Below are 22,698 nucleotides of genomic sequence, written 5' to 3'. Positions count from 1 at the left end.
GTTCTCATTATTGTCATTGATTTGGGAAAGGTAACCAAAAGTGCGGTTTACTCCTATGTGCTTGAAGATTCAGAGGAAGTGTATTTGTGAATAGTAGCGTCAATCCTCTCCTTGTCTCTAGTTTCAAATGCTTCTAACAGAACTCCATTTTTTTGTTGAAGTGGAAGAGAGAAGCTGACTGTACATAAGAGTGTAGTAAATCAAAACTCTCTTGTCGTGATTGCTGTTGTTTTATGACAAAACTTCAGAGAGGGAGGGGAGTACGTACAAACGGAGCCTTTCAGCGACTTCAGATTGCTCATCGTATTCATCTATCACCTACAATAATCATTTAACAATCTCAATGTAGCTTGTTCATTATTAAAACAAATATGCATTATGCTCACATTATGCTTAAGGAAGATAACGGGAGCTTCTTTGTCACCAGATTTCTTGCGGAGCTTTGAGATGTATTTACAGCAACCACATGAAGGATGATAGAAATCAACCACAACCAAAGAGCTAGTTTCTTTTGGATTTCTCGAGGACTCTAAGAAGTTCATCATCTGTCTTGAACTCAGTGACATACTCAAACCGGACATAGATCTTCTTCTTGGTTTTCATCACTTAAGTCTTCTTGTATGTATCTCCTGTCCTAAGCTGTTCGGTCTCCGAGTGCAAGTTTTGTTTATTATACTCATGGATGAAGAAGCTTCAGTTGTTAGAAACGAGATTCTGATTCCACTGCTGCGAGTGAACCATCTAGGAAATGCACTTGTTTTTATCCGTTTAACCAAGCCGTTGCCAAATCTTAGGTACTCTGAGTGAAGAATGCTCTGCTTCTGCATTGAAAATGAACGTCAATAGCAGAGAAACTGGATGATTTGATCTAGTTTTTCCAGTTGGTTCCTCTGCCAAGGTGACATCTCTTTATCCACCAACACTCACACACACAGAACACAGAGATTATAATTGACATGGGCCTTTTCCTTAGTGGGTTTGGGTAATTGCACAGACATTATACAAGATAATAAACTAGTATCTAGCAGAAACATATATAACAACAACAATTACAGTATCTTGTGATATGCTAAAATGGGCCCCCCCGTCAAACCTTCCGACTGGTGAAGAAGCTTTGCGATAACGACTTTAATCAATTGGTAAAATAAAAAAAAACGTGAGCAAACCACCAGAGAGCAGATACACACAGACGAGAGAACGATCGGCGAACAGTAGGGTCCAGGAAAGGAAGGGGATGATGATCTCTCAGTTCTTCGTCTTATCTCAGCGAGGAGATAACATCGTCTTCCGTGATTGTAAGCTCTCTCTTCTCTCTCTCTCTCTATCTCCCGATCTCATCCTCTCTGCTGCTTATTCCTTGATATTCCGGACTTATCGTCACCGTTTCGTGAGATTTTCTCCATTGAAGCTTCTCTAAGCTCATCGATCTGTTTGATCCACCACCATTTCGTATCTGCTCGCATTAAATGTTTAGCAGAATTTTCCAATTCAGATTTTACGATATAACAGATTAAAGTGTTCTGGCTTCCATAGTTCCATTAGAGGACTCTCTGCTCTGTATTTAGTAGAAGAACCTTGTTTGTTATTTTTTTTGTTAACGAGAACTTTGATGTGTAACGTTTTCATTTGCAACAGACCGAGCTGAGGTACCAAAAGGAAGTACAGAGACATTCTTCCGTAAAGTCAAGTTCTGGAAGGAGGATGGTAATGCTGAAGCACCACCTATCTTTGTAGGTATCATCGTCCTCATTAATTTAATATGAATATCCAAATGTGATAATGATAATGAATTCAACTGTTTTGTTAGTGGTGACTGGTGAGCATTTTTTTCTGTTTAGTTCAGAGCTCTAATGAATCTAACTCTCATTCTTTTTTTTTTTTTTTGCTGTGTGCTTTATAGAATGTAGATGGTGTGAACTACTTCCATGTCAAGGTTGTTGGTCTATATTTCGTTGCGACAACGAGGGTTAACGTCTCACCTTCTCTGGTTCTGGAGCTTCTACAAAGGATCGCTCGTGTTATTAAGGACTACCTCGGTGTTTTGAATGAAGATTCGTTCAGGAAGAACTTTGTGCTCGTGTATGAGTTGCTTGATGAAGTCATTGTAAGTCTCATCATCATCATTAGCGAGTATGTTAATGCGTTTGTAGCGAATATTACTAAAAATATGACACCTTGATTTAGGATTTTGGTTACGTGCAAACTACATCAACCGAGGTTTTGAAATCCTATGTATTCAACGAGCCAATTTTGATTGCTCCTGCACGCCTTCAACCTCTCGATCCTGCTGCCATCTTCACAGTGAGATTGATTTTTTTTTTTTTTAAACCTTTGTATGGTATATGATAATGACCCCTTGAATTAATGTTATATGCAGCAAGGGTCCAAAAGAATGCCTGGAACAGCAGTTACGAAGTCGGTTGTAGCTAATGATCCTGGAGGTCGGAGAAGAGAGGAAATTTTTGTGGACATCATCGAGAAAATCAGTGTTACTTTTAGTTCAAGCGTGAGTATTTGCTTTTCTTTTTTTAGTTTATTATATCACAAGAAGTTATGGAAGTCTTGCCAGGTTCTGTTCACATTGCCACATGAAACGATTTATTTCTGCAGATCAACTCTATGTATTATGTCCTTATATGTGTAGTTTTACATCTTCATGTTAGTTTTCTTCCTCGAAATTATCCATGACTTCTTTCTGGTTTCTGAACAGGGTTATATACTGACTTCTGAGATTGATGGCACCATTCAAATGAAGAGTTATCTTTCTGGTAATCCAGAAATTCGTTTAGCTCTTAATGAAGACCTAAACATAGGAAGAGGAGAAAGATCAGTATATGGTATTTTGTTCATTTCACCCCTTTCAATCAAAATTACTATTTTGTGAAGGATCTACGTCGTATTCTATTCTTTCACTATTTTTGAAATATTGGTGTCTGCTCCGTGACATTTCGGCATTGAGAATGCTTGAAACATGCACTAAGCTGCATGACTCCACTTATAAGCTTTCTTCATAAGATAATTCTTTAGTATATAGCTACAATTGTTCAACTCTTCTGCGTATTTGTGGCAAATCATTATTATCTTCACACCCATAAAGTTGGTTCAATCTACTATTGAGGTAACATTCACAATTGAGGTATAAATTCATTCTTTTGTTGCAGATTATAGGAGTTCTTCAGGTTCAGGGGTGATACTTGATGATTGTAACTTTCATGAGTCTGTTCGTCTTGATAGCTTCGACTTGGATAGAACTTTGTCCCTGGTGAGCTTCAAAAAACTTACCACATATAACACCTTGTCATAATAGCTCTTTAACTTGCGTTTCCTTTTCAGGTTCCACCAGATGGTGAATTTCCGGTAATGAACTACCGTATGACCCAAGAGTTCAGGCCTCCGTTTCATGTTAATACCTTGATTGAAGAGGCCGGACGCCTTAAGGTACAGTTTGGTGCTTACACGTCGTCTGGTCAGATACTTTATAAATCTTTATCCCAAGTGCTTATGTCGTATAATCTCTCTGCTTGCTGAAATTTAGGCCGAAGTGATTATTAAAATACGCGCCGAGTTTCCTTCAGACATAACTGCAAACACGATTACTATTCAGATGCCATTGCCAAATTATACTTCCAGGTTGGTACGCTTGCATAAATGATAGCTATGGTAAATTTTGAATCACACAAGATATTAGATTCAACGGGTTGTGTTTGGTTGTGACAGGGCTAGTTTTGAGTTAGAACTTGGTGCGACTGGGCAGAAAACAGATTTCAAGGAAACCAGCAAAATGCTTGAATGGAGTTTTAAAAAGGCAAGTCTTGAATCTCTCTCGCGGTTTGCTATTTGAGTTTATAGTATGGTGCTTCCAGTTTGCTAACTGTGGTGTTCCAGATTGTTGGCGGGGCTGAACATACACTGCGTGCGAAGCTGACATTTTCACAAGAGTTTCATGGTGATCCCTCTTAAGACAAAAAGCTTTCCTTATTTGTTTTTTTTTTCGCAGAGAAAGATGAAAGCATTACTGATAATACATTCTCAATATCGTTTTAGGTAACATCACAAAGGAAGCTGGGCCTGTCAGCATGACGTTCACGATACCGATGTACAATGTTTCTAAACTTCAGGTAAGCAAAATGCTGACGGTGCCCATCTTATATTTACTGTTACTCTTTAAATCACATGTTGTAATGACTCGTGTGATGCAGGTCAAATACTTGCAGATAGCAAAGAACTCGAGTAGTCACAATCCATATCGTTGGGTTAGATACGTGACGCAGGCCAATTCATACGTGGCTCGGATATGACCTTTCATATAATAATGTTTTGTCACTTTGTATGTCCCAAGCAACTTTTCTCTTTACCAATGTTTGTTCGGATTCTGATCATACTTGTTCTAAGTTGTAAGAGGTTGTTGACAAGATGCTTCACAGTACATGTCGAATGTTAACTCTTCTATCTTATTTCTTTTTATATATGTTCTTGTTTTGGTGTTCATCATATGCTTTATTTTTGTTCTCCCCTGGCCCTGATGATCTCTTTTATGACACTTGTTAAGACTTAGGATACACCATCTCTCTTGTGTGCACGAGTAGATTAGCTTTATTCATGGTTGTTACACAAATATTAGAACAACTTTCTTCCCCACTGTACACTATATATATATCTACCACTTTCACCAATCCTAAAAGGGTTTTTAATAAACTCACTCCCTTGACGTGTTTAAATCAAATTCTAAAACCAAGACGTATGCTCCTGTTTTTATTACCAGGCAATTCAAGCAGAAAAAAAATGTTTGTATGAGTGAAGGTTTATAGCAACAAATCTGATTAGTAGGCTCAGGTCAACAATCTCACAATCATAACTGTATTTATATTTATATTTTATATATCAGCAACATAGCAACAAGTCGCTTTGGCCGAGTGGTTAAGGCGTGTGCCTGCTAAGTACATGGGCTCTGCCCGCGAGATTCGAATCTCTCAGGCGACGTCTAATACTTTTTCTCATGAAGACTAGAATTTTTCATGAAGACTTTTAAGAATGAAGAAGCCAATTAACTTTGCTCGTAAGCCTGCGAGTCTGTCTTCACTCTTGCAGTTCTAACAGCAGTTAAGGTATACTCTAATGATTAGAGAACTCTCAGTTCTTTTAATACAAAGACGAGAGCGATGAAGGCGCGTGGGAATGCGCGGTGAAGACGGTAAAAGAGCAGAAAAATGGCTCTTTACAAAGGCTTTGTTTCAACGGTTTTTGGGCAGTGATCTTTCTCTAGTGTCCTCTTCTTTACGTTGTAGAGCAAGTCATGAAGCTGTTTTGTGATATTTATTTTATCATTCTTTTATTATTGTAGATGAAGATCGATAATGACAACTATAATTCTATAAACAATACTAGCAGAGGAATCATTTATGATTTTGTTCAAGCAAGCACTGTTGTTAGTTGTTACATACAATTCAATTTTTTGTTTTGTTTCTATACTGATGTAAATGTCTCTACCATAGTAACATATATCCACTGAACAGTCAATAACACAATAAAAAAAAAAAGAGAGTGTAGTTTATTTGATTCTTTGAAGCAAGAGGAGAGAGAGAACTAATAAAGAATGAATCTGTTATTTGTCGGTTGGGGGAGAAAAGAATAAGCATAGGACCTGGAGTTAAATAGTGACTGTACATCTGGGGGGAGTTGGGTTTAAGCAGCTCTCAGTGACCGATATCATCTGGAGAAGGTCCTTGGTGTAGTGCTGGGATGGTTTCCTCCACCGGATCCTTTGCTTCTATCTCCTCCGTTGTCTGATCTTCCTCGGTCAAGAACATGCGGGCTATTGAGTTTGCTGCTGTCTGAATCCTGGTTCTGGTTCTGGTTCGAACCTGTTCCTCCTCTTTCAGTCTCCTGGGGACTGCGCTTTTGCCCCGAGGATGGACTGGGTTGCCCTGAGCTGCTTTTTCCTTTGTCCATGTTTGAAAGCTCGTTAGCGATCTGACTACGTCTCTCCTTGAGGAAGTTGAGTCTCATTGTCAATTTGGAAAGTGCAGAAGTCGTTGTTGTGTTTCCCTGTTTGTTTGTTTGTACTAAGCTTCAGCATGTTTTTGAATGAAAACAAAATGATATATGTTTTGTGTTGCTTCAGTATATATGAAAGCATACCTCTCCCTTTGAGCCAGACCTCTTAGACGTGCCCGCAAGCTTCTGCGAGCTTTTGCCACGTGGCTCATGTTGCCTCTCTTTCTCATTTCCTCTTGCATCCCAATGCCCTTCCTGCTAAATAATGTTAGGGCATAAAATACAGAGAAAGACTTGACAGACAAGTATCAGATACTTACCTTGAGCGTGGAGGCTGCTGCTTCTGTATCCTTTTGTTTCTCCTTCCTGTGTGTGACAAAGGTTGAAACAAGACTAGTACTTAGCTTTGTTGTGAGGTGATCAAGTTTTGAATGTGTTGATGAATATATCCTTACATTTTTGCATTATGCTCTGGACTTCTCCGAGATCCTTTGCTTGCACCAGAGGCTTTCACGTCTTGTTTACCAAGTCTGTTTTCAAGATCATCAACCTTATGCTCCAAGTTGGTAATATCATCCTCTGCTTGAGCTACTTCTTGCAGATCTTTATTCAACTGTAAAAACAAAAAAAGAACATGTCTCTTTCAAGTTGGATATGTACTTTCTAACCAAAACAAGTTCCTAGACAACGACGACAACAACAACAACAACAAGAGCAACCTTTACATCAGTTGTTTCTTGAATAGGTTTATTCCCTTTTGACATTTTCAGTCCTACTTCCAAAGCTGATCTCTTGTCTCTCTCTTGCTGCAACTGTTCTTGTAGCCTTTCCACCTAAAAGAAAGAAGACAACAACATTTGTAAAAACACTCAATAAGACAAAAACTTCATTTAGCTTTTGGATATGGTTTTTGTTTTTGTTTTAAGCGCTTTACATCTTTCTCTAGAGCTTCGCGTCTCACGTACAAAGCCTTCTTCCGTCTCTCCAAACTAGAATGTAGAACTTTATTGTTCTTAACCTGTTGTATTAAAAATAAAGCTTGTTAAAAAAATCACCAGTTGTATTAGCCAACGAGTTATATACTCAAAGGTACTTATCATGACCTCCTCTGTAATTCTGTTTTGTAGCTCTGTTTTGGTTGTCTCAAGTCTTTCAACGTCAGCACTGCAGAGTGTAAAAAACATTGTCAGATACAGAATGTGAAATCACTTGTAGAGATGATGATGATGATAATGATACTTACTCGGCCTCGTCCACCTCAGCTGAGAGTTCAATAGATTCTATGGAAAGGTTTCTCTTCCCCTGTGCACATATAAGACCAAACTTTTTTACTAAAACGTTTAAGAGCTTAAGGAAACCACATCAAAGAAACTTACATGGGCACGTCCCCAGTGTCTTTCACTAGACGGTTCCTTAGAGGCAGAGGCTACATCTGAAGTTGATGAGTTTCTATCCTCAGTTTTTGAGACCTCATCAGAAGAACCTTTAACTAGGATGTTATCATCCTTCCTTGCATCATCATCAGCATACCGTGGTAGCGAAGACCGGTTAGAGCCGGATAATAGCTTCTTAGGAACTTTAGGCTTCATACTTCCTTTTGGAGATTTTGATTCAGAACTTAAGTTATCATTTATCTGCAAAACACAATGGTCAAGTAAAGATGGAGTGAAGAGCAAGGAACTTGTATCATCAGGTCAAGAATGGATAACTACTGAACCTTGGTATGGGACCGTGCCTTATGTCCATCATCATGATGATCAATGTCATCGCCATGATGGTCGGCAAAGGCTTCACTCTCACTGTATGATCCCTCAGATTCACCTTCAAGGTCCTCTTCCTCATCTGTGTAGTCCTCAGATCCTTGTGTGCCATCATCATCATCATACTCTTCATCATCTGTTCCCTCCTCGGTTCCACTACCACTCTCTTCTGAATCAGAGTACAATCCAGCTGACAAGGAACCTTCCTGCATCCACATACCATACATGTAGATAGATGTCAGTGTCTGAAAATAAGCTCACTATGCAGAATAGTATAACCTTTTAATCTTACTCCAAAGATGTTTTCATAATCTTCTAACAGTGTTATGACTATAGCCTGTGCATGATTAGCTGCAGCAGCTGCTTGCAGAAGTTGCGCAGAACCATCACCGCCCACATCAAAATCGTTTTCAATTTCACAGTCACCATGGAGAAGAGGTCTAAGAAGCAAAGGTGCCATACAAGCTGCAACTGCATTTGTGTTCATCCGGTTCACGTTTTTGTTAGAGGCCACTACCAGCATCATCATCAGGATCCTTGCAAGAGGAACAAACACAATTAATAACAAAAAAGTTCATCTGTAAGCTATCATAAGCTACCAGATAAGAAGAGACTATATACCTTTGAAGAAGGCGACGATTTGGTTCAGGGAATGATTCAGAAATTGCTTCACGCATGGCATTGACTCTATGGCCACGGTCACCTGATAAAAGTTGTTACACGTTTACAACATATGTGAACGTGTTTGGAGTGTAAGTAAACTATAAAACTTACGGCAAGCTTCAAGAAGGGCGTTGCAACAAGAAGCAGGCACTGGAGAGGAAGGCATCTCTCTGAGAACAGTCTGCGCATTTTATGAATACAGTTAGAGAGAGAAAGAGAGAGATTTAAAAGAGCCAAAAGGCTAGTGTGGCATATACCTTAAGACAATCACCAATAACATGAGCATCTTCAGTGGGAGTGAACTCATTTCTCCCTGAGGCAAAGTGACTATGTATTAGTTTTAATTCAATGCAGGAGATCATCATGTATATGCACTATATATGCAGTGATCTAAAACCTTGCTCATATTCACGAATCCGATGGTTAACATCATCAACATCAGCAGCTTGTCTCAAGATTCCTTCTGTCTTGGCTCCTGCAATGTAAATATGTCTTTTTCTAGCTCAATATATATGGGTTATAAAGAAAGCAGAAAAGAACGTATGAAACTAGTACCATGATCTTCAACAAATCTAAGAGCCTTTTCCAAGAAAGATGGAGATCCATCAACTTCTTCTAGAGCAAGTAGTATTGGTCTTCCAAAGACAGTCAAGTTTGTTGGTGTCTCTTCTTCTGCAAGAAAAAATAAATAAATCATTGTCTAAATGAGTTGAAGGAGAAACTAATCTTTTAGATGTCATCAGTTATCTAAACAATGTGCACATTCTTGTGAGCTTTTTGATACTAACTGGTCAGCCTTGAACTCCATAAGAAGGGAACATTTGTTTTACATGATAGATAATACATGGGTGCTTAAAGACATACTGGGTTCATCAACATCGGCAGGGGGTGCATCTGGTGCATGATCATTCCTGAAGATACCATTTTGACCCATAACATGGGAAGCACTAGGAGCTTGCATCAAAGCGTTTTCAAGAGCAGTTTTCCACTCTTGTAGATCCTCCATAGTGTCAGCCTGCAAGCAAGAGAAAATATCAAATAATATTGATAAACAACGAGGAGATATATAAAAGAAAAGTTGTGAAGGAACCCTGAGTGTAAAGGCACGTCCATCACGACCATCAGGGAAGAGAACAGTCAACAGCTTCTTATCTGCCTTAACAACCACACTAAAAACAAAATAGTCCAAATGTTATATGATGTTAGTAACACCGAAACAGATACATAGGTTACAGAGACAAATAAGCCAACCTGCCTGAGTTGTTGAGATCAATTCCCCCAAGGGTTAAATTGACCTCACCGCCTCTCTGTTGGACTGCGCTCTGTAATACAAAAACACCGTTTAGTCCCTCAAACACACAAGGAAGTAACAGGATGCAGTACTCTTTCATTAGAATATGTGAAAGCTTACCGGGTCACTTCGGAAGAAAACAAGTGAAGTACGCGTCAAGATAAACCATCTTTTCTTCCAAGATGTCCAGCCAAGCCCTGTGTTAAGAAAACCTTTTTGAAACTTTTACATTAACCAAAATTAATACGAATTTTTGCACTATGGTTAGCCCAACACTTACTACTAATCAAGAATCCCCCAAGAAAATTGGAAAAGGTGTAATAGTGAAACAGAAGAGCAAAGTTTTAAGATACACCATGCATATAACCCACTTTACATGGTATATGTCCTTAATTACTAGCTGGAAATGCAGCACCTCTAAGTCCTTAGAGAGGGAAACAAAGTCTCGTCATCATAGTATTGCAAACACACACAAAAGGCTGCCTGAAACTAAGAAACTCTCGTGCTAAGAAGCTAGTAAAACATACCTTTTGATGATATAGATAAATGTCCACTCTTGAATACCTACAAAGGGTATCAAAATCACTAAAAGAGGCAGATATATCTAACATTAAACGCAATCAACGTACTAGAGTTAAGGCTTGTTTTTTCTTTTTCTTTTTTTAATTATAAAGGCTTATTTCTTTTACATTAAAAATAAATGACAAATAATAATGTAAGAAAAAAAGTGTTACCGTGTTGTTGTTGGCGCTGCCACGGGAACGAGAGTCTATGTTTCCAGACTGCGCAGGAGGAATACTACATGTGTCACCCTACGATTGGAAAGAAACAAGAGATATTAGGGAGATGAATATTGCAAAATGATAAAAGGGAGAGACGTACATGTTGCTCCTGTTCTGGTTCATTATCATTCTGCTGTTGTTGAGGAGGCTGTGAAGAAGAAGATTCTCCGTTTTTGCTAGACGTAGCTTGATACATAACTTGTTATATAACGCAGTTTTCACGCCATTCAAAATGATGCACTATATCCAAAAGATAGAATGTCCGATCAAGAAGACGCAATGGAAGTAGCCAATGGATTCGAGAAATAGTACCTTGATTTTTTTTCTTTGATCCCTGTGGAGAATGAAGGAAGGAGATGATGGTAACAATAATTAATTTTGAAAATAAAATAAAATAATAAGTCTTTTAGGGTGACGAGAGAGAGATATGAATGATTGATGTGTTCAACGGTGGTTTGAGTATGAGAGAAGAGGTAAAGCGGAAACTTTGGGCGTAAACAGAGGAAAGCCCCTTCTGTTTTTCATTATTCGGTACTCTGACATGTCATCATCATAACTCCCATCTCTTCTTCTTGGAGGGAAAATTTTCAAGCATTTATAAAAATATTGTATAATTAATTAAACACTAAAAATTAAGAAATTAAACACACATGTATGGCCTGTCTTACAATTACTCTCTCTAATCTACATATAGTTTTTTTTTGATAATATGGATTCCATAACGCTTCCTTGTCCGAGAGGTATCCACTGCTTTCTTGATTTGTAATTTAGGGGGAAAAGTGGAGAAAGAAATGACAAGCTAATTAGTACAACCTTGCTGAATCGTGCTGGGCACGACCATCATCCACCACCCACCACTCATATAAATGCTGACACCTCTGTGTTTTAATTATTCTCTTGCATCTCTATACAGATTGGATAAGGTATCTTTTAGATACTGTGTTGCTTGCATGGGGACTCAATTCATTCCTCTCGATTAATTTTGCCCATTGGGGGCACATAACATCCGGAACGCAGATTAGGAAGTTTACAATAGTTAGTGGTGAATAATATAAATAAGCCTTGTTGATGGAACGAACGAGGAGACTTATGCATGAGAGATGCTGCACATGTATGGGATGTGGCTGTTTTAGCCAAGAGGCCTCTTAGGAAACTTACGGTCCTTTTATCTGCTTAAAAAGCCCATCAAATAACAATGTTTTATTAATTTTTTTTTTTTTTTTGGACAACATTAAAATTATTTAAATATATAAGTTTTTAACTATATATGAGATTCAATAAGATTGTGTCCATAATAACAAAATTTAGTTGCTTGCTTGTTTGTCTTTATCCTATTTTCCGGGCGAAACTAAACAAAGAAAGAAGAGAAGAAGAAGAAGAATCAATCGTGCTTTATCTTTCACGCCGTAAGAAGTTTTTCGTCTCACAATTTATACGCAAAACTCCTCAATGGAAATCGAGGAATCTAGCTCGTCTCGTTTAGATAGTATTCGTGTCCAGCGTAAGACGTTGCAGAACTTGCTCGACGATTGCCAAAGAGCTCTCCACCTTCTAAATCTCTCCGATGATGTGGATAACAGCGACCGCGTTGGCCAACGTAGTGACTCACCGGATAAAGTAACGATTACTTCATTGAATTTGATATCTGAGAGAGAGAGAGAGAGAGATGGAATCTAACAGCTTCCATGCATGCTTCTGTCTTGTAGTTGTATGATCTCATCAAATCTAGGGTTGAATGTCACGACTTTAGGGACAGGATAGAGTTAGGTCAAGCTTCTATTCTCCAAGTCATTAATCCTGCAGGTAACAAGTTTTATTACAGTTTTGAATAATAGATATGTCGTTTCCCTTCGCATATAACTGTAGGTTGATGAGAATTTGGCAGAAGATGGTGGTAGCTCTTGGGATGTAGTTAGTGATGACGATTTAATATCGGTGGGTATGGAAGATGATGATTATGTGGTCGTTAGGGAAGAAGATATAACTGATGCTATTGCTTGTTTCATGGTTACTTATTTATCTTCCCTTGAGCAGACTAAGGTACGTACCTACTTAGTACATCTCCTCCTTTTTTATGTCTCTCGTCAACTTATCTCATATATAGGTTGTGAAGATAATCTCTCTTTCTTTGTAGGATATATCACCTGATCAGCTTCAGAAAGGTATGCTTGTGAGTCGGACTTTTATATATTATGTCTCTTCTCCTTTATCAAAAATAAAATCAGATACTAAGAGTTCGCTTATTTTATGAACTGGGGAATGTAGCACTTAGCACCATGTTTTCTGTGAAGAAGAGTAAGGGGAAGCTTCGTAAAGCATGGGAAGGTAGTAATGTTATTTACAACCTAGCTTCATGGAGCGCCACTGCCATTGGGTACGTACATTGACCAAACACACTCCTATTTTTATTTTATTTTTAAAGCAGTATCACAATATCCTCTTTACTTTGAATGCTTCTATATAAGTTCTCACGTTAATGGCAAACAGGATATATCAAAACCCGATGATCCTGAGTATTGCATCTAAAGCCTTCTGGGTGTCTTTCAAGGCTATATCAAAGCTCGTCTGAATGGGAACCACACATCTCTCACAAATCACAGGGTGGTGGTGCTCCTCATTAGTTACAACAATGTTTCTTATATCATTTCATTTATATCTTCTGGATGATATATGTTCACATTCTGAAATAAAATCTTTATTTCAAAAACAAGTGCACAGTTGTTTTATTCTTTTTGCCTTGTCAAAATCACGAATAAAAGTGGGAAACAGAGAATGAGACTATTTTTGATTTTTTAGTTAAGTGCTGGGTTTTACTATGGGCCCGTGTACATGTCATCCACATTGCACTCGCCCAGGTAAACTAAAACACTCCTTGGCGATCCGCAGCTGCCTTCACCTATTAGAACTCTGTCGTTTGCGGACATACGTGCGCTATGATCTTGTATCTGCAAATTCAAAGATTAAAATAGTATGTAAGTTGTCTCTCTAGACAAGATTTGAAAGAGAAGCAGGCAGGCATGGTGTAATGAATATGATTCTTCTTCTTACCTGACTTCATTAAGAAGTGACAATACACGCTTTTGCAGAGGTAGGACATCTGCTGCTGCTGCTTTAATTTCTTCCCGGCCTTCACACCTGAAACCATTGTTTTTATTTCAGTTTAAGTTAAACATATTTCAGTTGTGCAATATCTATACCATGTTGGTGGTAAGCATTTATGCTGACAAGTGAGGCATATAACCGGACCGCTCTTTCATACAATGGACAGTACTGCTGCCAAACGTTTGCATATAAAGCAGAGATCTTAGAAATCTAACCACAAACTCAACGGCCGGGTGGTCTAAACAGTGAGTGAATAATTCTTAAATCAGACCTGTAAAGAGGTAGTAGTCTCCACAAGTGGACAGTCGAATCAAGATCCCAATCATATTGACCTGTCACGTAATACTTATCACAAAGGGTTGTGCATTTGAAATGCTTTTGAGGTTTAAGCTTACAATGTTTGTGATTTTGAAATCATAAAAAAGGAGCCTTGACCAAAGAAAAAAAAAAGAAATCATCAAAGGAGAATCTTTTTCAAAAAAAAAAAGAAGAAAAAAGAAAAGCGAGCGGTACAACTACTAATAATTGTGGTTTAGTTTAGGAGGGTAAACAGGATGACGTCAAATTAAAAAAAAAAAAAACGAAAGGGAGAGAGAAGAAGAGCTAATTGTCGTCATTCGTTCGTCGCGTCGCGAGACGGACGCAGAACACAACCGTCGTCGTCGTTGTCGTTGAGGGAGGTTCAGCCGACCCTTATTATTAGTGTGTGATTAATTCCGCGATCTCTCTCTCTCTCTCTCTGGGGGGTACAGTTAGGTTTCTCATCTGAAGAAAAGCGAAAAGCCCTTTCCTTTTCTTTCTTTCGCCGGTGAATTTTCCCAAATGAACGGCGGGGAGGATATATAACTGTATACAACGCTTTATCCTCGAGTTTAGTCTTCTGGGTAGCTCAAAAGTTTTCTGCTTTCTTCTTCTCTCTCTCCATGACACAGAAGACTCAACGGGTCTTCCAAGCCTGGAAAGGAAGCAATGTAAGCCCCCCCCCCCTTCCCTTTTTTTTTTTATCTATCACCCAACCTCATCTTACTTGTTCTCTTCTCTGTTATAATCAAAGTTGCTTACTTTTTTTTTGCGTTGCTTCTTTGACCTCTATTTACTTGGGCTTCATTTTGTAGTGTGTATTCTCTTTTTTTTAGTTACGCAAAGCTATATTGATTTGGTTTAGCTTTTGTATTATGCGTGTAATCTAGTGATGCCAGGGTCTAGAATGTTTTAAGAAATTTGATGTGTTCACAACCATTTTTGAAGATTTAGTGGTTATGGGATTCATAAGCCTTGTACATTTGTTTTGGTGGTTTAAATTAAAACAATCTTATATTTCTATATGATCTTTGATATATTACGGTGTGTGTGTCCTTGCTCTTTTTTTTCAGAAGTTCATCCTTGGTGGGAGATTAGTCTTCGGTCCGGATGCTAGATCAATTCCTGTTACCCTACTCCTCATCATAGTCCCTGTTATTTTATTCTGCGTCTTTGTAGCAAGGCATCTTCGCCATGAGTTCTCTCCCTACAATGCTGGATACGCTATCTTGATCGTTACACTTCTCTTCACTATTTATGTAAGTCTTCTCCTCTGCTCCCCATCTGATCTTCATACATCTTCTTTTTATTGTTGTTGTTATATATTTTGATGTTTTAGTTTGATTCATGTGTCTTGTGTTGTTTCTTACTTATGATAGGTATTGATCCTCCTCTCCTTTACCTCTGCACGAGATCCCGGTATCGTTCCACGAAACTCACATCCACCAGAAGAAGATCTACGCTACGAGACAACTGTATCAGCAGACGGAAGACGGACACCGAGCGTTCAGATTCCTCGGACCAAAGAAGTCATTGTCAACGGCATTGCCGTTAGAGTGAAATACTGCGACACGTGCATGCTCTACAGACCTCCTCGCTGCTCTCACTGTTCCATCTGCAACAACTGCGTCGAGCGCTTTGATCATCATTGCCCCTGGGTTGGCCAATGCATTGGCCAGAGAAACTATAGGTACTTCTTTATGTTCGTCTCCTCAGCGACGCTTCTCTGCATCTACGTGTTCTCCATGTCGGCTCTTTACATCAAGATTCTGATGGACCATCAGCGCGGAACCGTGTGGATGGCGATGAGAGAATCTCCTTGGTCGGTTGCGCTGATGGCGTATTGCTTTTATCGGTTTGTGGTTCGTTGGAGGGCTCACGGGGTTTCATCTTTACCTCATAAGCACGAACCAGACGACCTATGAGAATTTCCCGGTACAGAGCAAACAGCAGGACCGTTGCTTATAACCGTGGCTGTGCTAACAATTTCATGGAGGTGTTTTGCACGAAGGTTAAGCCCTCGAGGAACAACTTTAGAGCCTTCGTGGAAGAAGAGCAGCCTCCGAGAGGAGCTGTTGTTACTCTGCCAACAACGACCACCACCAGAGAATCAGCAGAGGATGAAAATGGAGGACGGAGAGAGAAAGTGGAGGACGATCTAGACATTGGGGATGATCTGATGAATATATCGCAGCGGTGTAATCCAGCAGAGGGTAGCAATCACGGTTTGGATATTGACCAGTCGATGCTTGGGGTTGCTGAGAGAGCGGCTACGATAAGGACGGAGACAAGGCATGGAAGCTGGGGAAGTGGAAGAAGTGGGAGCTGGGATATAGAAGCAGATGTGAGTAATTCTAATGTCAGGGAGAGACCAAGCTAAAGATTTGGAGGTGGTCTCTTTTTTAGGACAGAAGTCAGAAGTATCTGATTTGGTTTTGGGGGGATTTGCCAGTCAGTTCATGTAATCTTTTGAGTATAGTCCCTTTTCTAATCTTCTTTTCGCTTCCTTAATTGTGTAATAATTGTGATATTATGTTGATATTATGGTGGAATTCCATTTATGTATTTGCGTTGATAATATATTAATATCTACCATAAATCTGTACCCTTTTCATGCTGGCACAGCCAAAATCCAGTTTATCATGTTCTCTTACATATGTTATGCCAATTGTATAGTCTTAATGTGGAAACTCTTTTAATACAATGGTTTAACTGAGCATATATTAATTATTTTACACCTTGAAATCCAAATTTCGAATCCTGAAAATTATACAAATTACTATAAAAAGATTATAATTATTATGGCAGTTTTAAGTTTTTATTACATAATGAAACAATTTATGCTACCAAAATAGTTTCTTCTAACTATTTTTTTTTAAATGAACTAGTCAGTTTGCAACTAATTTTTTGTTGACTAATTTAACATGTGATTTTTATCGATAATGAATCACATATATTTCTATAAAATAAAATGAAGTGGATCCGATGTACCTTTCTTTTTTATTTTTTTCTCTTCAGTTTTTTATTCTTCTTTTTTCAAGTGAATATTGTTTTTTTCCAGAAAACATATTCATAATCAGTATCTTTATTATTCCATCTATCTTTTGAGATCTGTGAAGGTATAATTCTGAAATATATATTAGACTAGGGTCGGCCCGCCCTACGGGCGAGATATACTTTATTTGTGATTTATATGATTATTTTTTGTATAATTTACATTTACCTCATAAATACATCACTTATAATTTTTTTCAAGGCTGACAAAATGTTTGTAAGCTGACAAAAAATAAAATTAAAATATAAATATATATTAAATTATGATAAAAATGATACAAAAGTAAAATATAAATATACCTTAAATTACGGTAAAAATGATACACAATAAAATATAAATTATCTTAAATTGTGATAAAATTTTAAAAACAAACTTAGCATATTCTTGATTTAAAATAAAATGATTACAATAATGAGAATATTATTTATTTATATAGATATCTTAGCATGTAAAATAATTCAGTTTCACAAAATAATTATAATGTACTATAATATAGTCAAATGTGTATTGTGCAAAAAAAAATGTGTCTGGATTTAAACATTTATCAAAAGATACCAAAAGAATTATTTACATGTATCGATGTTAAGTTTCTTAATTGTTATTTATTCCATTAAAACAAAATTATATGTCAAAGAAATTGAAATACTTATATCCTTGATTGAATAACAACCCCTTATATTTTGTCCTTCATAGATTTGAATTATGCTGATTTTCTTAAAATTTATATGTTGTCATGTACTCCATAGTTTTTTGTTTGTTGGATTTTTTTAAAAAGAAACGAATTAACTTTGCAAATATGTATTGACTTGAAGTTTTATTTCGAAATTGAACGTATGCGACATATTGTTGCTGAATTGAGTCGTGTTACCAAAAAAATTTATGTGATAAGATTAGCACATGACTTTTTAATTATATCACTAAAAGATTGACACATAAAAGTAAAAAAAACAATTTTTATGGTTGCAGCAAGTTCATATATGAAACCCATTATATGAAGTTGCTTACAAATTCACCTAGGAAAAGAAAATGATACACACTAAAAGCAAATTAGAAACTCTTCGTTTGGAGTTGCTTTAGTGGAAATCTCCAACTGGAATAGCTTCTTCCTATTCGTTGTTGGCGTTCCTGTTTTCTCCATTCCATAGTTTTCAGTAAACTTTGCTAATTGCTACCATACCATCAACCTAACAGAAACAAACTGATCTGTGATTGCTACCTGCCGGTCACAGTAAATTAATAATTCAGAGCTATGCTCTGGCCAAGAACACTGCTAATAGTTCTGATGACATCAATATTCTAGAACTGCAACATGATGTAATATAACCCCCTTTCTAAAAGCAAACATGGGAAATATATATATGCAAAACTCTCACAATGATTTAATGGCTGAAATCTTCAACGGACTCTTTGTTTTTATTGAGATAATTTCAGCGAAGATAACTTTTGGCGGTGGAGGCAACCAAATCCTCATCCCCACCATTTCAATCACTTTAACATCTTCATCTTTCTTAACAATCTATATATATATATATATATATATATATATATATATATATATATAAGCAGCTCTTTCAAGTTTTAAAAATATAAAATAAAGATGTGATTTTGCTTAGATATAAAAAGATTCAAGTACCAAGTTTCAAAGCCCAGATTATGAAGTGTGAAAAACATAATTGAAGTGTTTCTTCAATTACAATGGACCAAAACCAAGGATGAATATGAGCAAAGCTAAGAACAACCCATAAATCAAATCAAAGAACAATGACGCATTAGTATATTGTGAATGATACGAAGAGAGGATGAGGAAAAGATGAGAAGTACTCACATATTTATATAGATCCTTGCTGCAGATCTAAATGACACATTGAATGAGATTAAACACGAAGTCACAGGTCGAACCGTTTCAGATGGCGAGAAGAAGCCCAGACGTCCCGGCATCACCGTCGCACGAAGAGTATTCTTTGATCGAATAGAATTAAAGTTGGAGAGCAGACTCCATTTACCCGGGCCGTACACAGCGTTAGCCCAACACACATTAATGATCAAAGCCCATCTAGAACCAAGCTAAATGAAACGCTGAGTTGCACTTTTTTTGGACACGTGTCAACGCAAGGATACTCGAATTTCTTAAGTGGATGCTGATGTGTCAGCAGGAGAGATCCAACCTTCTTTTATATATTAGATGTCCAACATGTTGTAAAGTTGTGTACATTCGTTAGTGTATATGTGTACATTAAAGGTTGGTGGTCTATTTCAACGTGTGTGTAAATGTGTACAATCGTGGTCGTGTACACATGTGTACATTCGTGGTTATGTACATGTGTATATTCTTGGTTATGTACATGTATACAACTGTGGCTATGTACAATATTATATATTCTTATGTAAATATATTCGAAACATGCTTATTGCACATCAATTACAAAGGTGTACATGAAAATTGTGATGTACACCTATTTTCATGTACACCATATTCAGTTTGACTTGATATATTTTATTATGTATTTTGATTTTTAGTAAGCAACCGTTAATCCACTTACTCGTGTACAACTTTTTCACATATATTAGTCCATTTTCTAAGTACACGTGGACAGGTCATAAAGTGTACACAAAATAACCAATAGACTATTTGATTACTCATTCCAGTACTTCTTCATAACTGCACAATGATCCTTGTTCTTATTGCTTTCATTTTTACTTCCAAAATTTCAAAGCTAATAAAATGTATTGGAAAATAAAATAAATGAACTAAAATCAAAGCTAAAAATCATTAGATATGAATAACACACAAAACCATCTGTACACCTATTGTTATGTAGTTTGGTATTTTTTTGGTAAGCAACCACCAGTCTATCTTATGTGTACAACTTATTCACATATATTGGTTCATTTTGACTGTTCACGTGTATATGTCAAAAAGCGTACACAAAATAACATGTGTACATTAACTAAGGTGTACACCAACATCGGAAATGCACCTTCACAGATCTCAAAAGATAGATCGAGTGATGGAGAAAACGATTTCATAAAGAAAAAATTAGAAAAAGATATTTAAGAATCAGATTTGAATTTTCTAAGAAAATAGAGAATGAAGGAGGTAAAAAGACGAAGGAAAAAAAAAGGAAGGATGGGAGAAAGATGTGTGGTGAAAGTAAGTTTTCGCTAGTACACTCTCTTTAATTGGTCAAATAGTTAATGATTAGAGTTGTTAAGTGACTAGATAGTTTAAAATAAGTAACTAAAGAAGGAAGCTGTTAATATAAAATACATTTGTAGCAATAACTGTTCTATTATGTAAAAAAACTCAAAATTGCCTTGTGGTATAATTGTCTAGATATAAAGTCGTCTACACAATATTTAATAATATAAAGAAAATCTATATGTCAGTATATTCTTTCTATTATCCTTCGCGTCATCACAGCCTAATATTCTAAACTTTTGTCGTTGACAAAACATTTTTTTTTGTTAATTAAAATTGTCCAACCCACGAATTATTAAGAACATCTCGACTCCAATAGTATAGGAATACACTCTCCGTTTCATATATAGTTTTAGCATTTCTACGCTGGATTTATTAACTTTATTTTCCAATGTATTTTTCTATTAGTTAAAATATGAATAAGTAATAATGATTTTTTATATAAAAAATATGGAAAATTAAATATTTTTTTAATCTATGTGCACAAGTCTAAAACAACTATTTGATATGAAATACAGAGAGTAATTTACTATATATTTCACTCTAAAATAGAATAAATCTGTTATATAACTGGACTTACTCCAATGATTTACTCTATAATAAATTTACTCTAAAGTAATGTTATTTTTTTTACTTTATATTTAGAGCAAAAAACAACATTACTCTATAATTCACTCTATTATAGAGTAACTATATTTTAGAATAAAATATAAAATAATATTTTTCGTACCATGGTTTAATTAACGTAGGTTCTCCAAATTTAGCAAGTATAATCATACTTTTAGTAAACTTAACGTGTTTGATTACAATTACATATTCAACGTTCCTGATAGAGCTCTAAATGTTATATATATATGCCCCAAGACTAAAAGCCAAACAACATAGAACTGAATAACAACCGGTAACCTGAGAAAAGAAACCTTCCGACGCAAATAAATGGCAACGTCATCGTTCTGTCCACCTTGGCTGCGGCGGCACGTTGCTACTACTCTTAACCCCAGCTTCAGCCTCGCTTCATTTGAAATACATTGACGCTATCTGCGATCGCTCCCAATCCCATGACCAAGCTTTCTGCGTCCAGGCATTGACTACAAATCCCCTTACGCTAACCCATTATATTATATTAAGCGGCTCTTATATTAAAGGATAACGTATAAGATCTATTACAAGAAACTACCACTACAAGAAAGTGTTGATATTGCCACCAAGAACTACGAAGAAAGTGCCACCAAGAAAATGCTATACTTGGTTTAGTGCTATACAATTCTCTTACAAATGCAAACATAAAACACAAACCATAAAATCACAAAAAATTAAATTCTAGATAACAGATAAAGTATATCCCGCCCGTAGGGCGGGCCTATCCTAGTATCTAATAAAGATGTGCGGTTTTGGTTTGATAAAAATAAGAGTTATACGTTGAGTGTAAAACAAGAAACAGAGAAAGAAACAAAACAGAGTAAAATCTATGTTGTCCGATCCTTAACAACTTTGAGAGTTCAAAGTTCTATATGGTATCAGAGCTATGGAGACAACAATGCAGCAAGTTATTCTAATCTTCAATGGTGACTCATATGGTTTTTGGAAAATCAAAATGATAACTATCTTGAAGATACAGAAGTTGTGGGATATTATAGAAAATGGTGTTACGTTAGTTTCGTCTTCTGAAAGCACACCGCTGTCAACTCGAGAGAGAGATGATCGAGTGATGAAGGATATGATGGCTCTTCAGACTCTTCAAAGTGCAGTTTCGGATTCAATATTTCCGAGAATCGCTCCTGCATCAAATGCAAAAGAAGCTTGGAACGCTTTGGAAATGGAGTTCCTAGGAAGTTCACAAGTAAGGGTGATTAATCTTCTGAGCTTGAGAAGAGAATATGAGAATCTGAAAATGGAGGAAAGTGAAACCATAAATGATTTCACAACCAAGTTGATTACAATGAGTAATCAACTAAGAGTTCATGGTGAAGAAAAGACTGATTACCAATTGGTTCAAAAGGTTCTTATCTCTTTACCACAAAAGTTTGATAGCATTGTTGCTGTCCTTGAACAAACAAAGGATCTATCAACTCTCTCTATGACAGAAATGATAGGTACCTTGAAAGCGCATGAGAAGCGCTTAAGTCTCCGAGAAGAACGTATCAATGAGGATGCATTTTATGGAGAAAAGCTTGGTTTAAATATGGAAAACAAGCAAGACAAGAAACACCATGTGAAGACCAATAAGTGATGTGGCGTGTGAAAAAGAAACAATCACAATGAAGAAAATGCAAACGAACATTTTGTACAGAGACTGAACAGAATGGGAAGATCAAGTACTGTCCAGAAGAGTTACAAATAGCAGACATTTATGAAGCCCTTAACTACAACAAGGTCCAAGTTTCGACAAGAATAGCTAGCCGTAATGATGAAGCAAAGATCAAGGAGGAGTGTTGGATGTGATCAAGTCTTCATCTTATCTTATTAGTTTAGAATATTTTTATATTATATAGTTAAGTAATTAATCTATGTATAAAGTAAACTACTCTTATCACACACCGAAAAGATACAAA

The 22,698-nt window shown here is 36.8% G+C and overlaps 3 protein-coding genes, 1 non-coding gene and 2 pseudogenes across 8 annotated transcripts; 4 read left to right on the top strand and 2 right to left on the bottom strand.

Annotated features, from left to right (window-relative positions):
• Positions 1–53: 53 nt before the first annotated feature.
• On the bottom strand, positions 54–827 carry LOC130502488 (thioredoxin-like 4, chloroplastic; annotated as a pseudogene).
• A 302-nt stretch (positions 828–1,129) lies between these two features.
• LOC130502483 (AP-4 complex subunit mu-like) lies at positions 1,130–4,472 on the top strand. Its single transcript, XM_056997281.1, has 13 exons — positions 1,130–1,295; positions 1,636–1,730; positions 1,901–2,104; positions 2,185–2,301; positions 2,378–2,506; positions 2,711–2,837; positions 3,162–3,262; positions 3,334–3,438; positions 3,536–3,630; positions 3,718–3,805; positions 3,886–3,946; positions 4,045–4,118; positions 4,200–4,472. The coding sequence occupies exons 1-13, from the start codon at positions 1,235–1,237 to the stop codon at positions 4,296–4,298; spliced, it is 1,356 nt and encodes a 451-aa protein (XP_056853261.1). The 5' UTR covers positions 1,130–1,234; the 3' UTR covers positions 4,299–4,472.
• A 427-nt stretch (positions 4,473–4,899) lies between these two features.
• Positions 4,900–4,980, top strand: TRNAS-GCU (transfer RNA serine (anticodon GCU)). The gene has a single exon. It is a non-coding gene; the product is annotated as a tRNA-Ser (tRNA).
• Positions 4,981–5,379: 399 nt separating this feature from the next.
• Positions 5,380–10,974, bottom strand: LOC130502487 (rho GTPase-activating protein REN1-like). 4 transcript variants are annotated; one of them, XM_056997288.1, is made up of 24 exons: positions 10,803–10,971; positions 10,591–10,730; positions 10,443–10,520; positions 10,236–10,272; positions 9,829–9,905; positions 9,669–9,739; positions 9,508–9,586; positions 9,282–9,432; positions 8,973–9,089; positions 8,815–8,892; positions 8,675–8,730; positions 8,529–8,598; positions 8,376–8,457; positions 8,047–8,290; positions 7,712–7,960; positions 7,371–7,628; positions 7,238–7,296; positions 7,098–7,158; positions 6,929–7,012; positions 6,714–6,827; positions 6,450–6,607; positions 6,315–6,360; positions 6,139–6,249; positions 5,380–6,045 (listed from the first exon to the last, which is right to left on the bottom strand). In XM_056997288.1, exons 2-24 carry the CDS (start codon positions 10,684–10,686, stop codon positions 5,707–5,709), a joined length of 2,715 nt encoding a protein of 904 aa, XP_056853268.1. In that variant the 5' UTR covers positions 10,687–10,730; positions 10,803–10,971; the 3' UTR covers positions 5,380–5,706. The 4 variants fall into 4 exon arrangements, with proteins under 4 accessions (XP_056853268.1, XP_056853267.1, XP_056853265.1 ...); XM_056997287.1 differs by having other exon boundaries at positions 6,720–6,827; positions 9,282–9,586; positions 10,803–10,974; XM_056997285.1 differs by having other exon boundaries at positions 9,282–9,586; positions 10,803–10,972.
• An 809-nt stretch (positions 10,975–11,783) lies between these two features.
• Positions 11,784–13,189, top strand: LOC130502485 (uncharacterized). Of its 2 annotated transcripts, none has more exons than XM_056997283.1 (6): positions 11,784–12,107; positions 12,197–12,293; positions 12,379–12,530; positions 12,625–12,652; positions 12,756–12,864; positions 12,978–13,189. In XM_056997283.1, the coding sequence occupies exons 1-6, from the start codon at positions 11,940–11,942 to the stop codon at positions 13,057–13,059; spliced, it is 636 nt and encodes a 211-aa protein (XP_056853263.1). In that variant the 5' UTR covers positions 11,784–11,939; the 3' UTR covers positions 13,060–13,189. The 2 variants fall into 2 exon arrangements, with proteins under 2 accessions (XP_056853263.1, XP_056853262.1); XM_056997282.1 differs by having other exon boundaries at positions 12,376–12,530.
• Positions 13,190–13,829: 640 nt separating this feature from the next.
• Positions 13,830–16,506, top strand: LOC130502484 (protein S-acyltransferase 8-like; annotated as a pseudogene).
• The last annotated feature ends 6,192 nt before the right edge of the window (positions 16,507–22,698 follow it).

Source organism: Raphanus sativus, unplaced genomic scaffold (assembly GCF_000801105.2).
Source record: "Raphanus sativus cultivar WK10039 unplaced genomic scaffold, ASM80110v3 Scaffold0581, whole genome shotgun sequence".
In the NCBI taxonomy this organism is placed as follows: domain Eukaryota; kingdom Viridiplantae; phylum Streptophyta; class Magnoliopsida; order Brassicales; family Brassicaceae; genus Raphanus; species Raphanus sativus.
Note: the sequence above shows the minus strand (reverse complement) of the source record. Positions and strands in the feature narration are given on the sequence as shown.

Coding starts and splice junctions, on each gene's coding strand:
- LOC130502483 (XM_056997281.1), top strand. CDS start 1,235: ATGATGATCTCTCAGTTCTTCGTCTTATCTCAGCGAGGAGATAACATC. Junction 2,302..2,377: donor ATCCTGCTGCCATCTTCACA/GTGAGATTGATT, acceptor TGTTATATGCAG/CAAGGGTCCAAAAGAATGCC. Junction 2,507..2,710: donor GTGTTACTTTTAGTTCAAGC/GTGAGTATTTGC, acceptor GTTTCTGAACAG/GGTTATATACTGACTTCTGA.
- LOC130502487 (XM_056997285.1), bottom strand. CDS start 10,686: ATGTATCAAGCTACGTCTAGCAAAAACGGAGAATCTTCTTCTTCACAG. Junction 9,090..9,281: donor TGCCGATGTTGATGAACCCA/GTATGTCTTTAA, acceptor TTTTTCTTGCAG/AAGAAGAGACACCAACAAAC. Junction 7,629..7,711: donor AGGCACGGTCCCATACCAAG/GTTCAGTAGTTA, acceptor TGTGTTTTGCAG/ATAAATGATAACTTAAGTTC.
- LOC130502485 (XM_056997282.1), top strand. CDS start 11,940: ATGGAAATCGAGGAATCTAGCTCGTCTCGTTTAGATAGTATTCGTGTC. Junction 12,294..12,375: donor CCAAGTCATTAATCCTGCAG/GTAACAAGTTTT, acceptor AGAATTTGGCAG/AAGATGGTGGTAGCTCTTGG. Junction 12,653..12,755: donor ACCTGATCAGCTTCAGAAAG/GTATGCTTGTGA, acceptor TGGGGAATGTAG/CACTTAGCACCATGTTTTCT.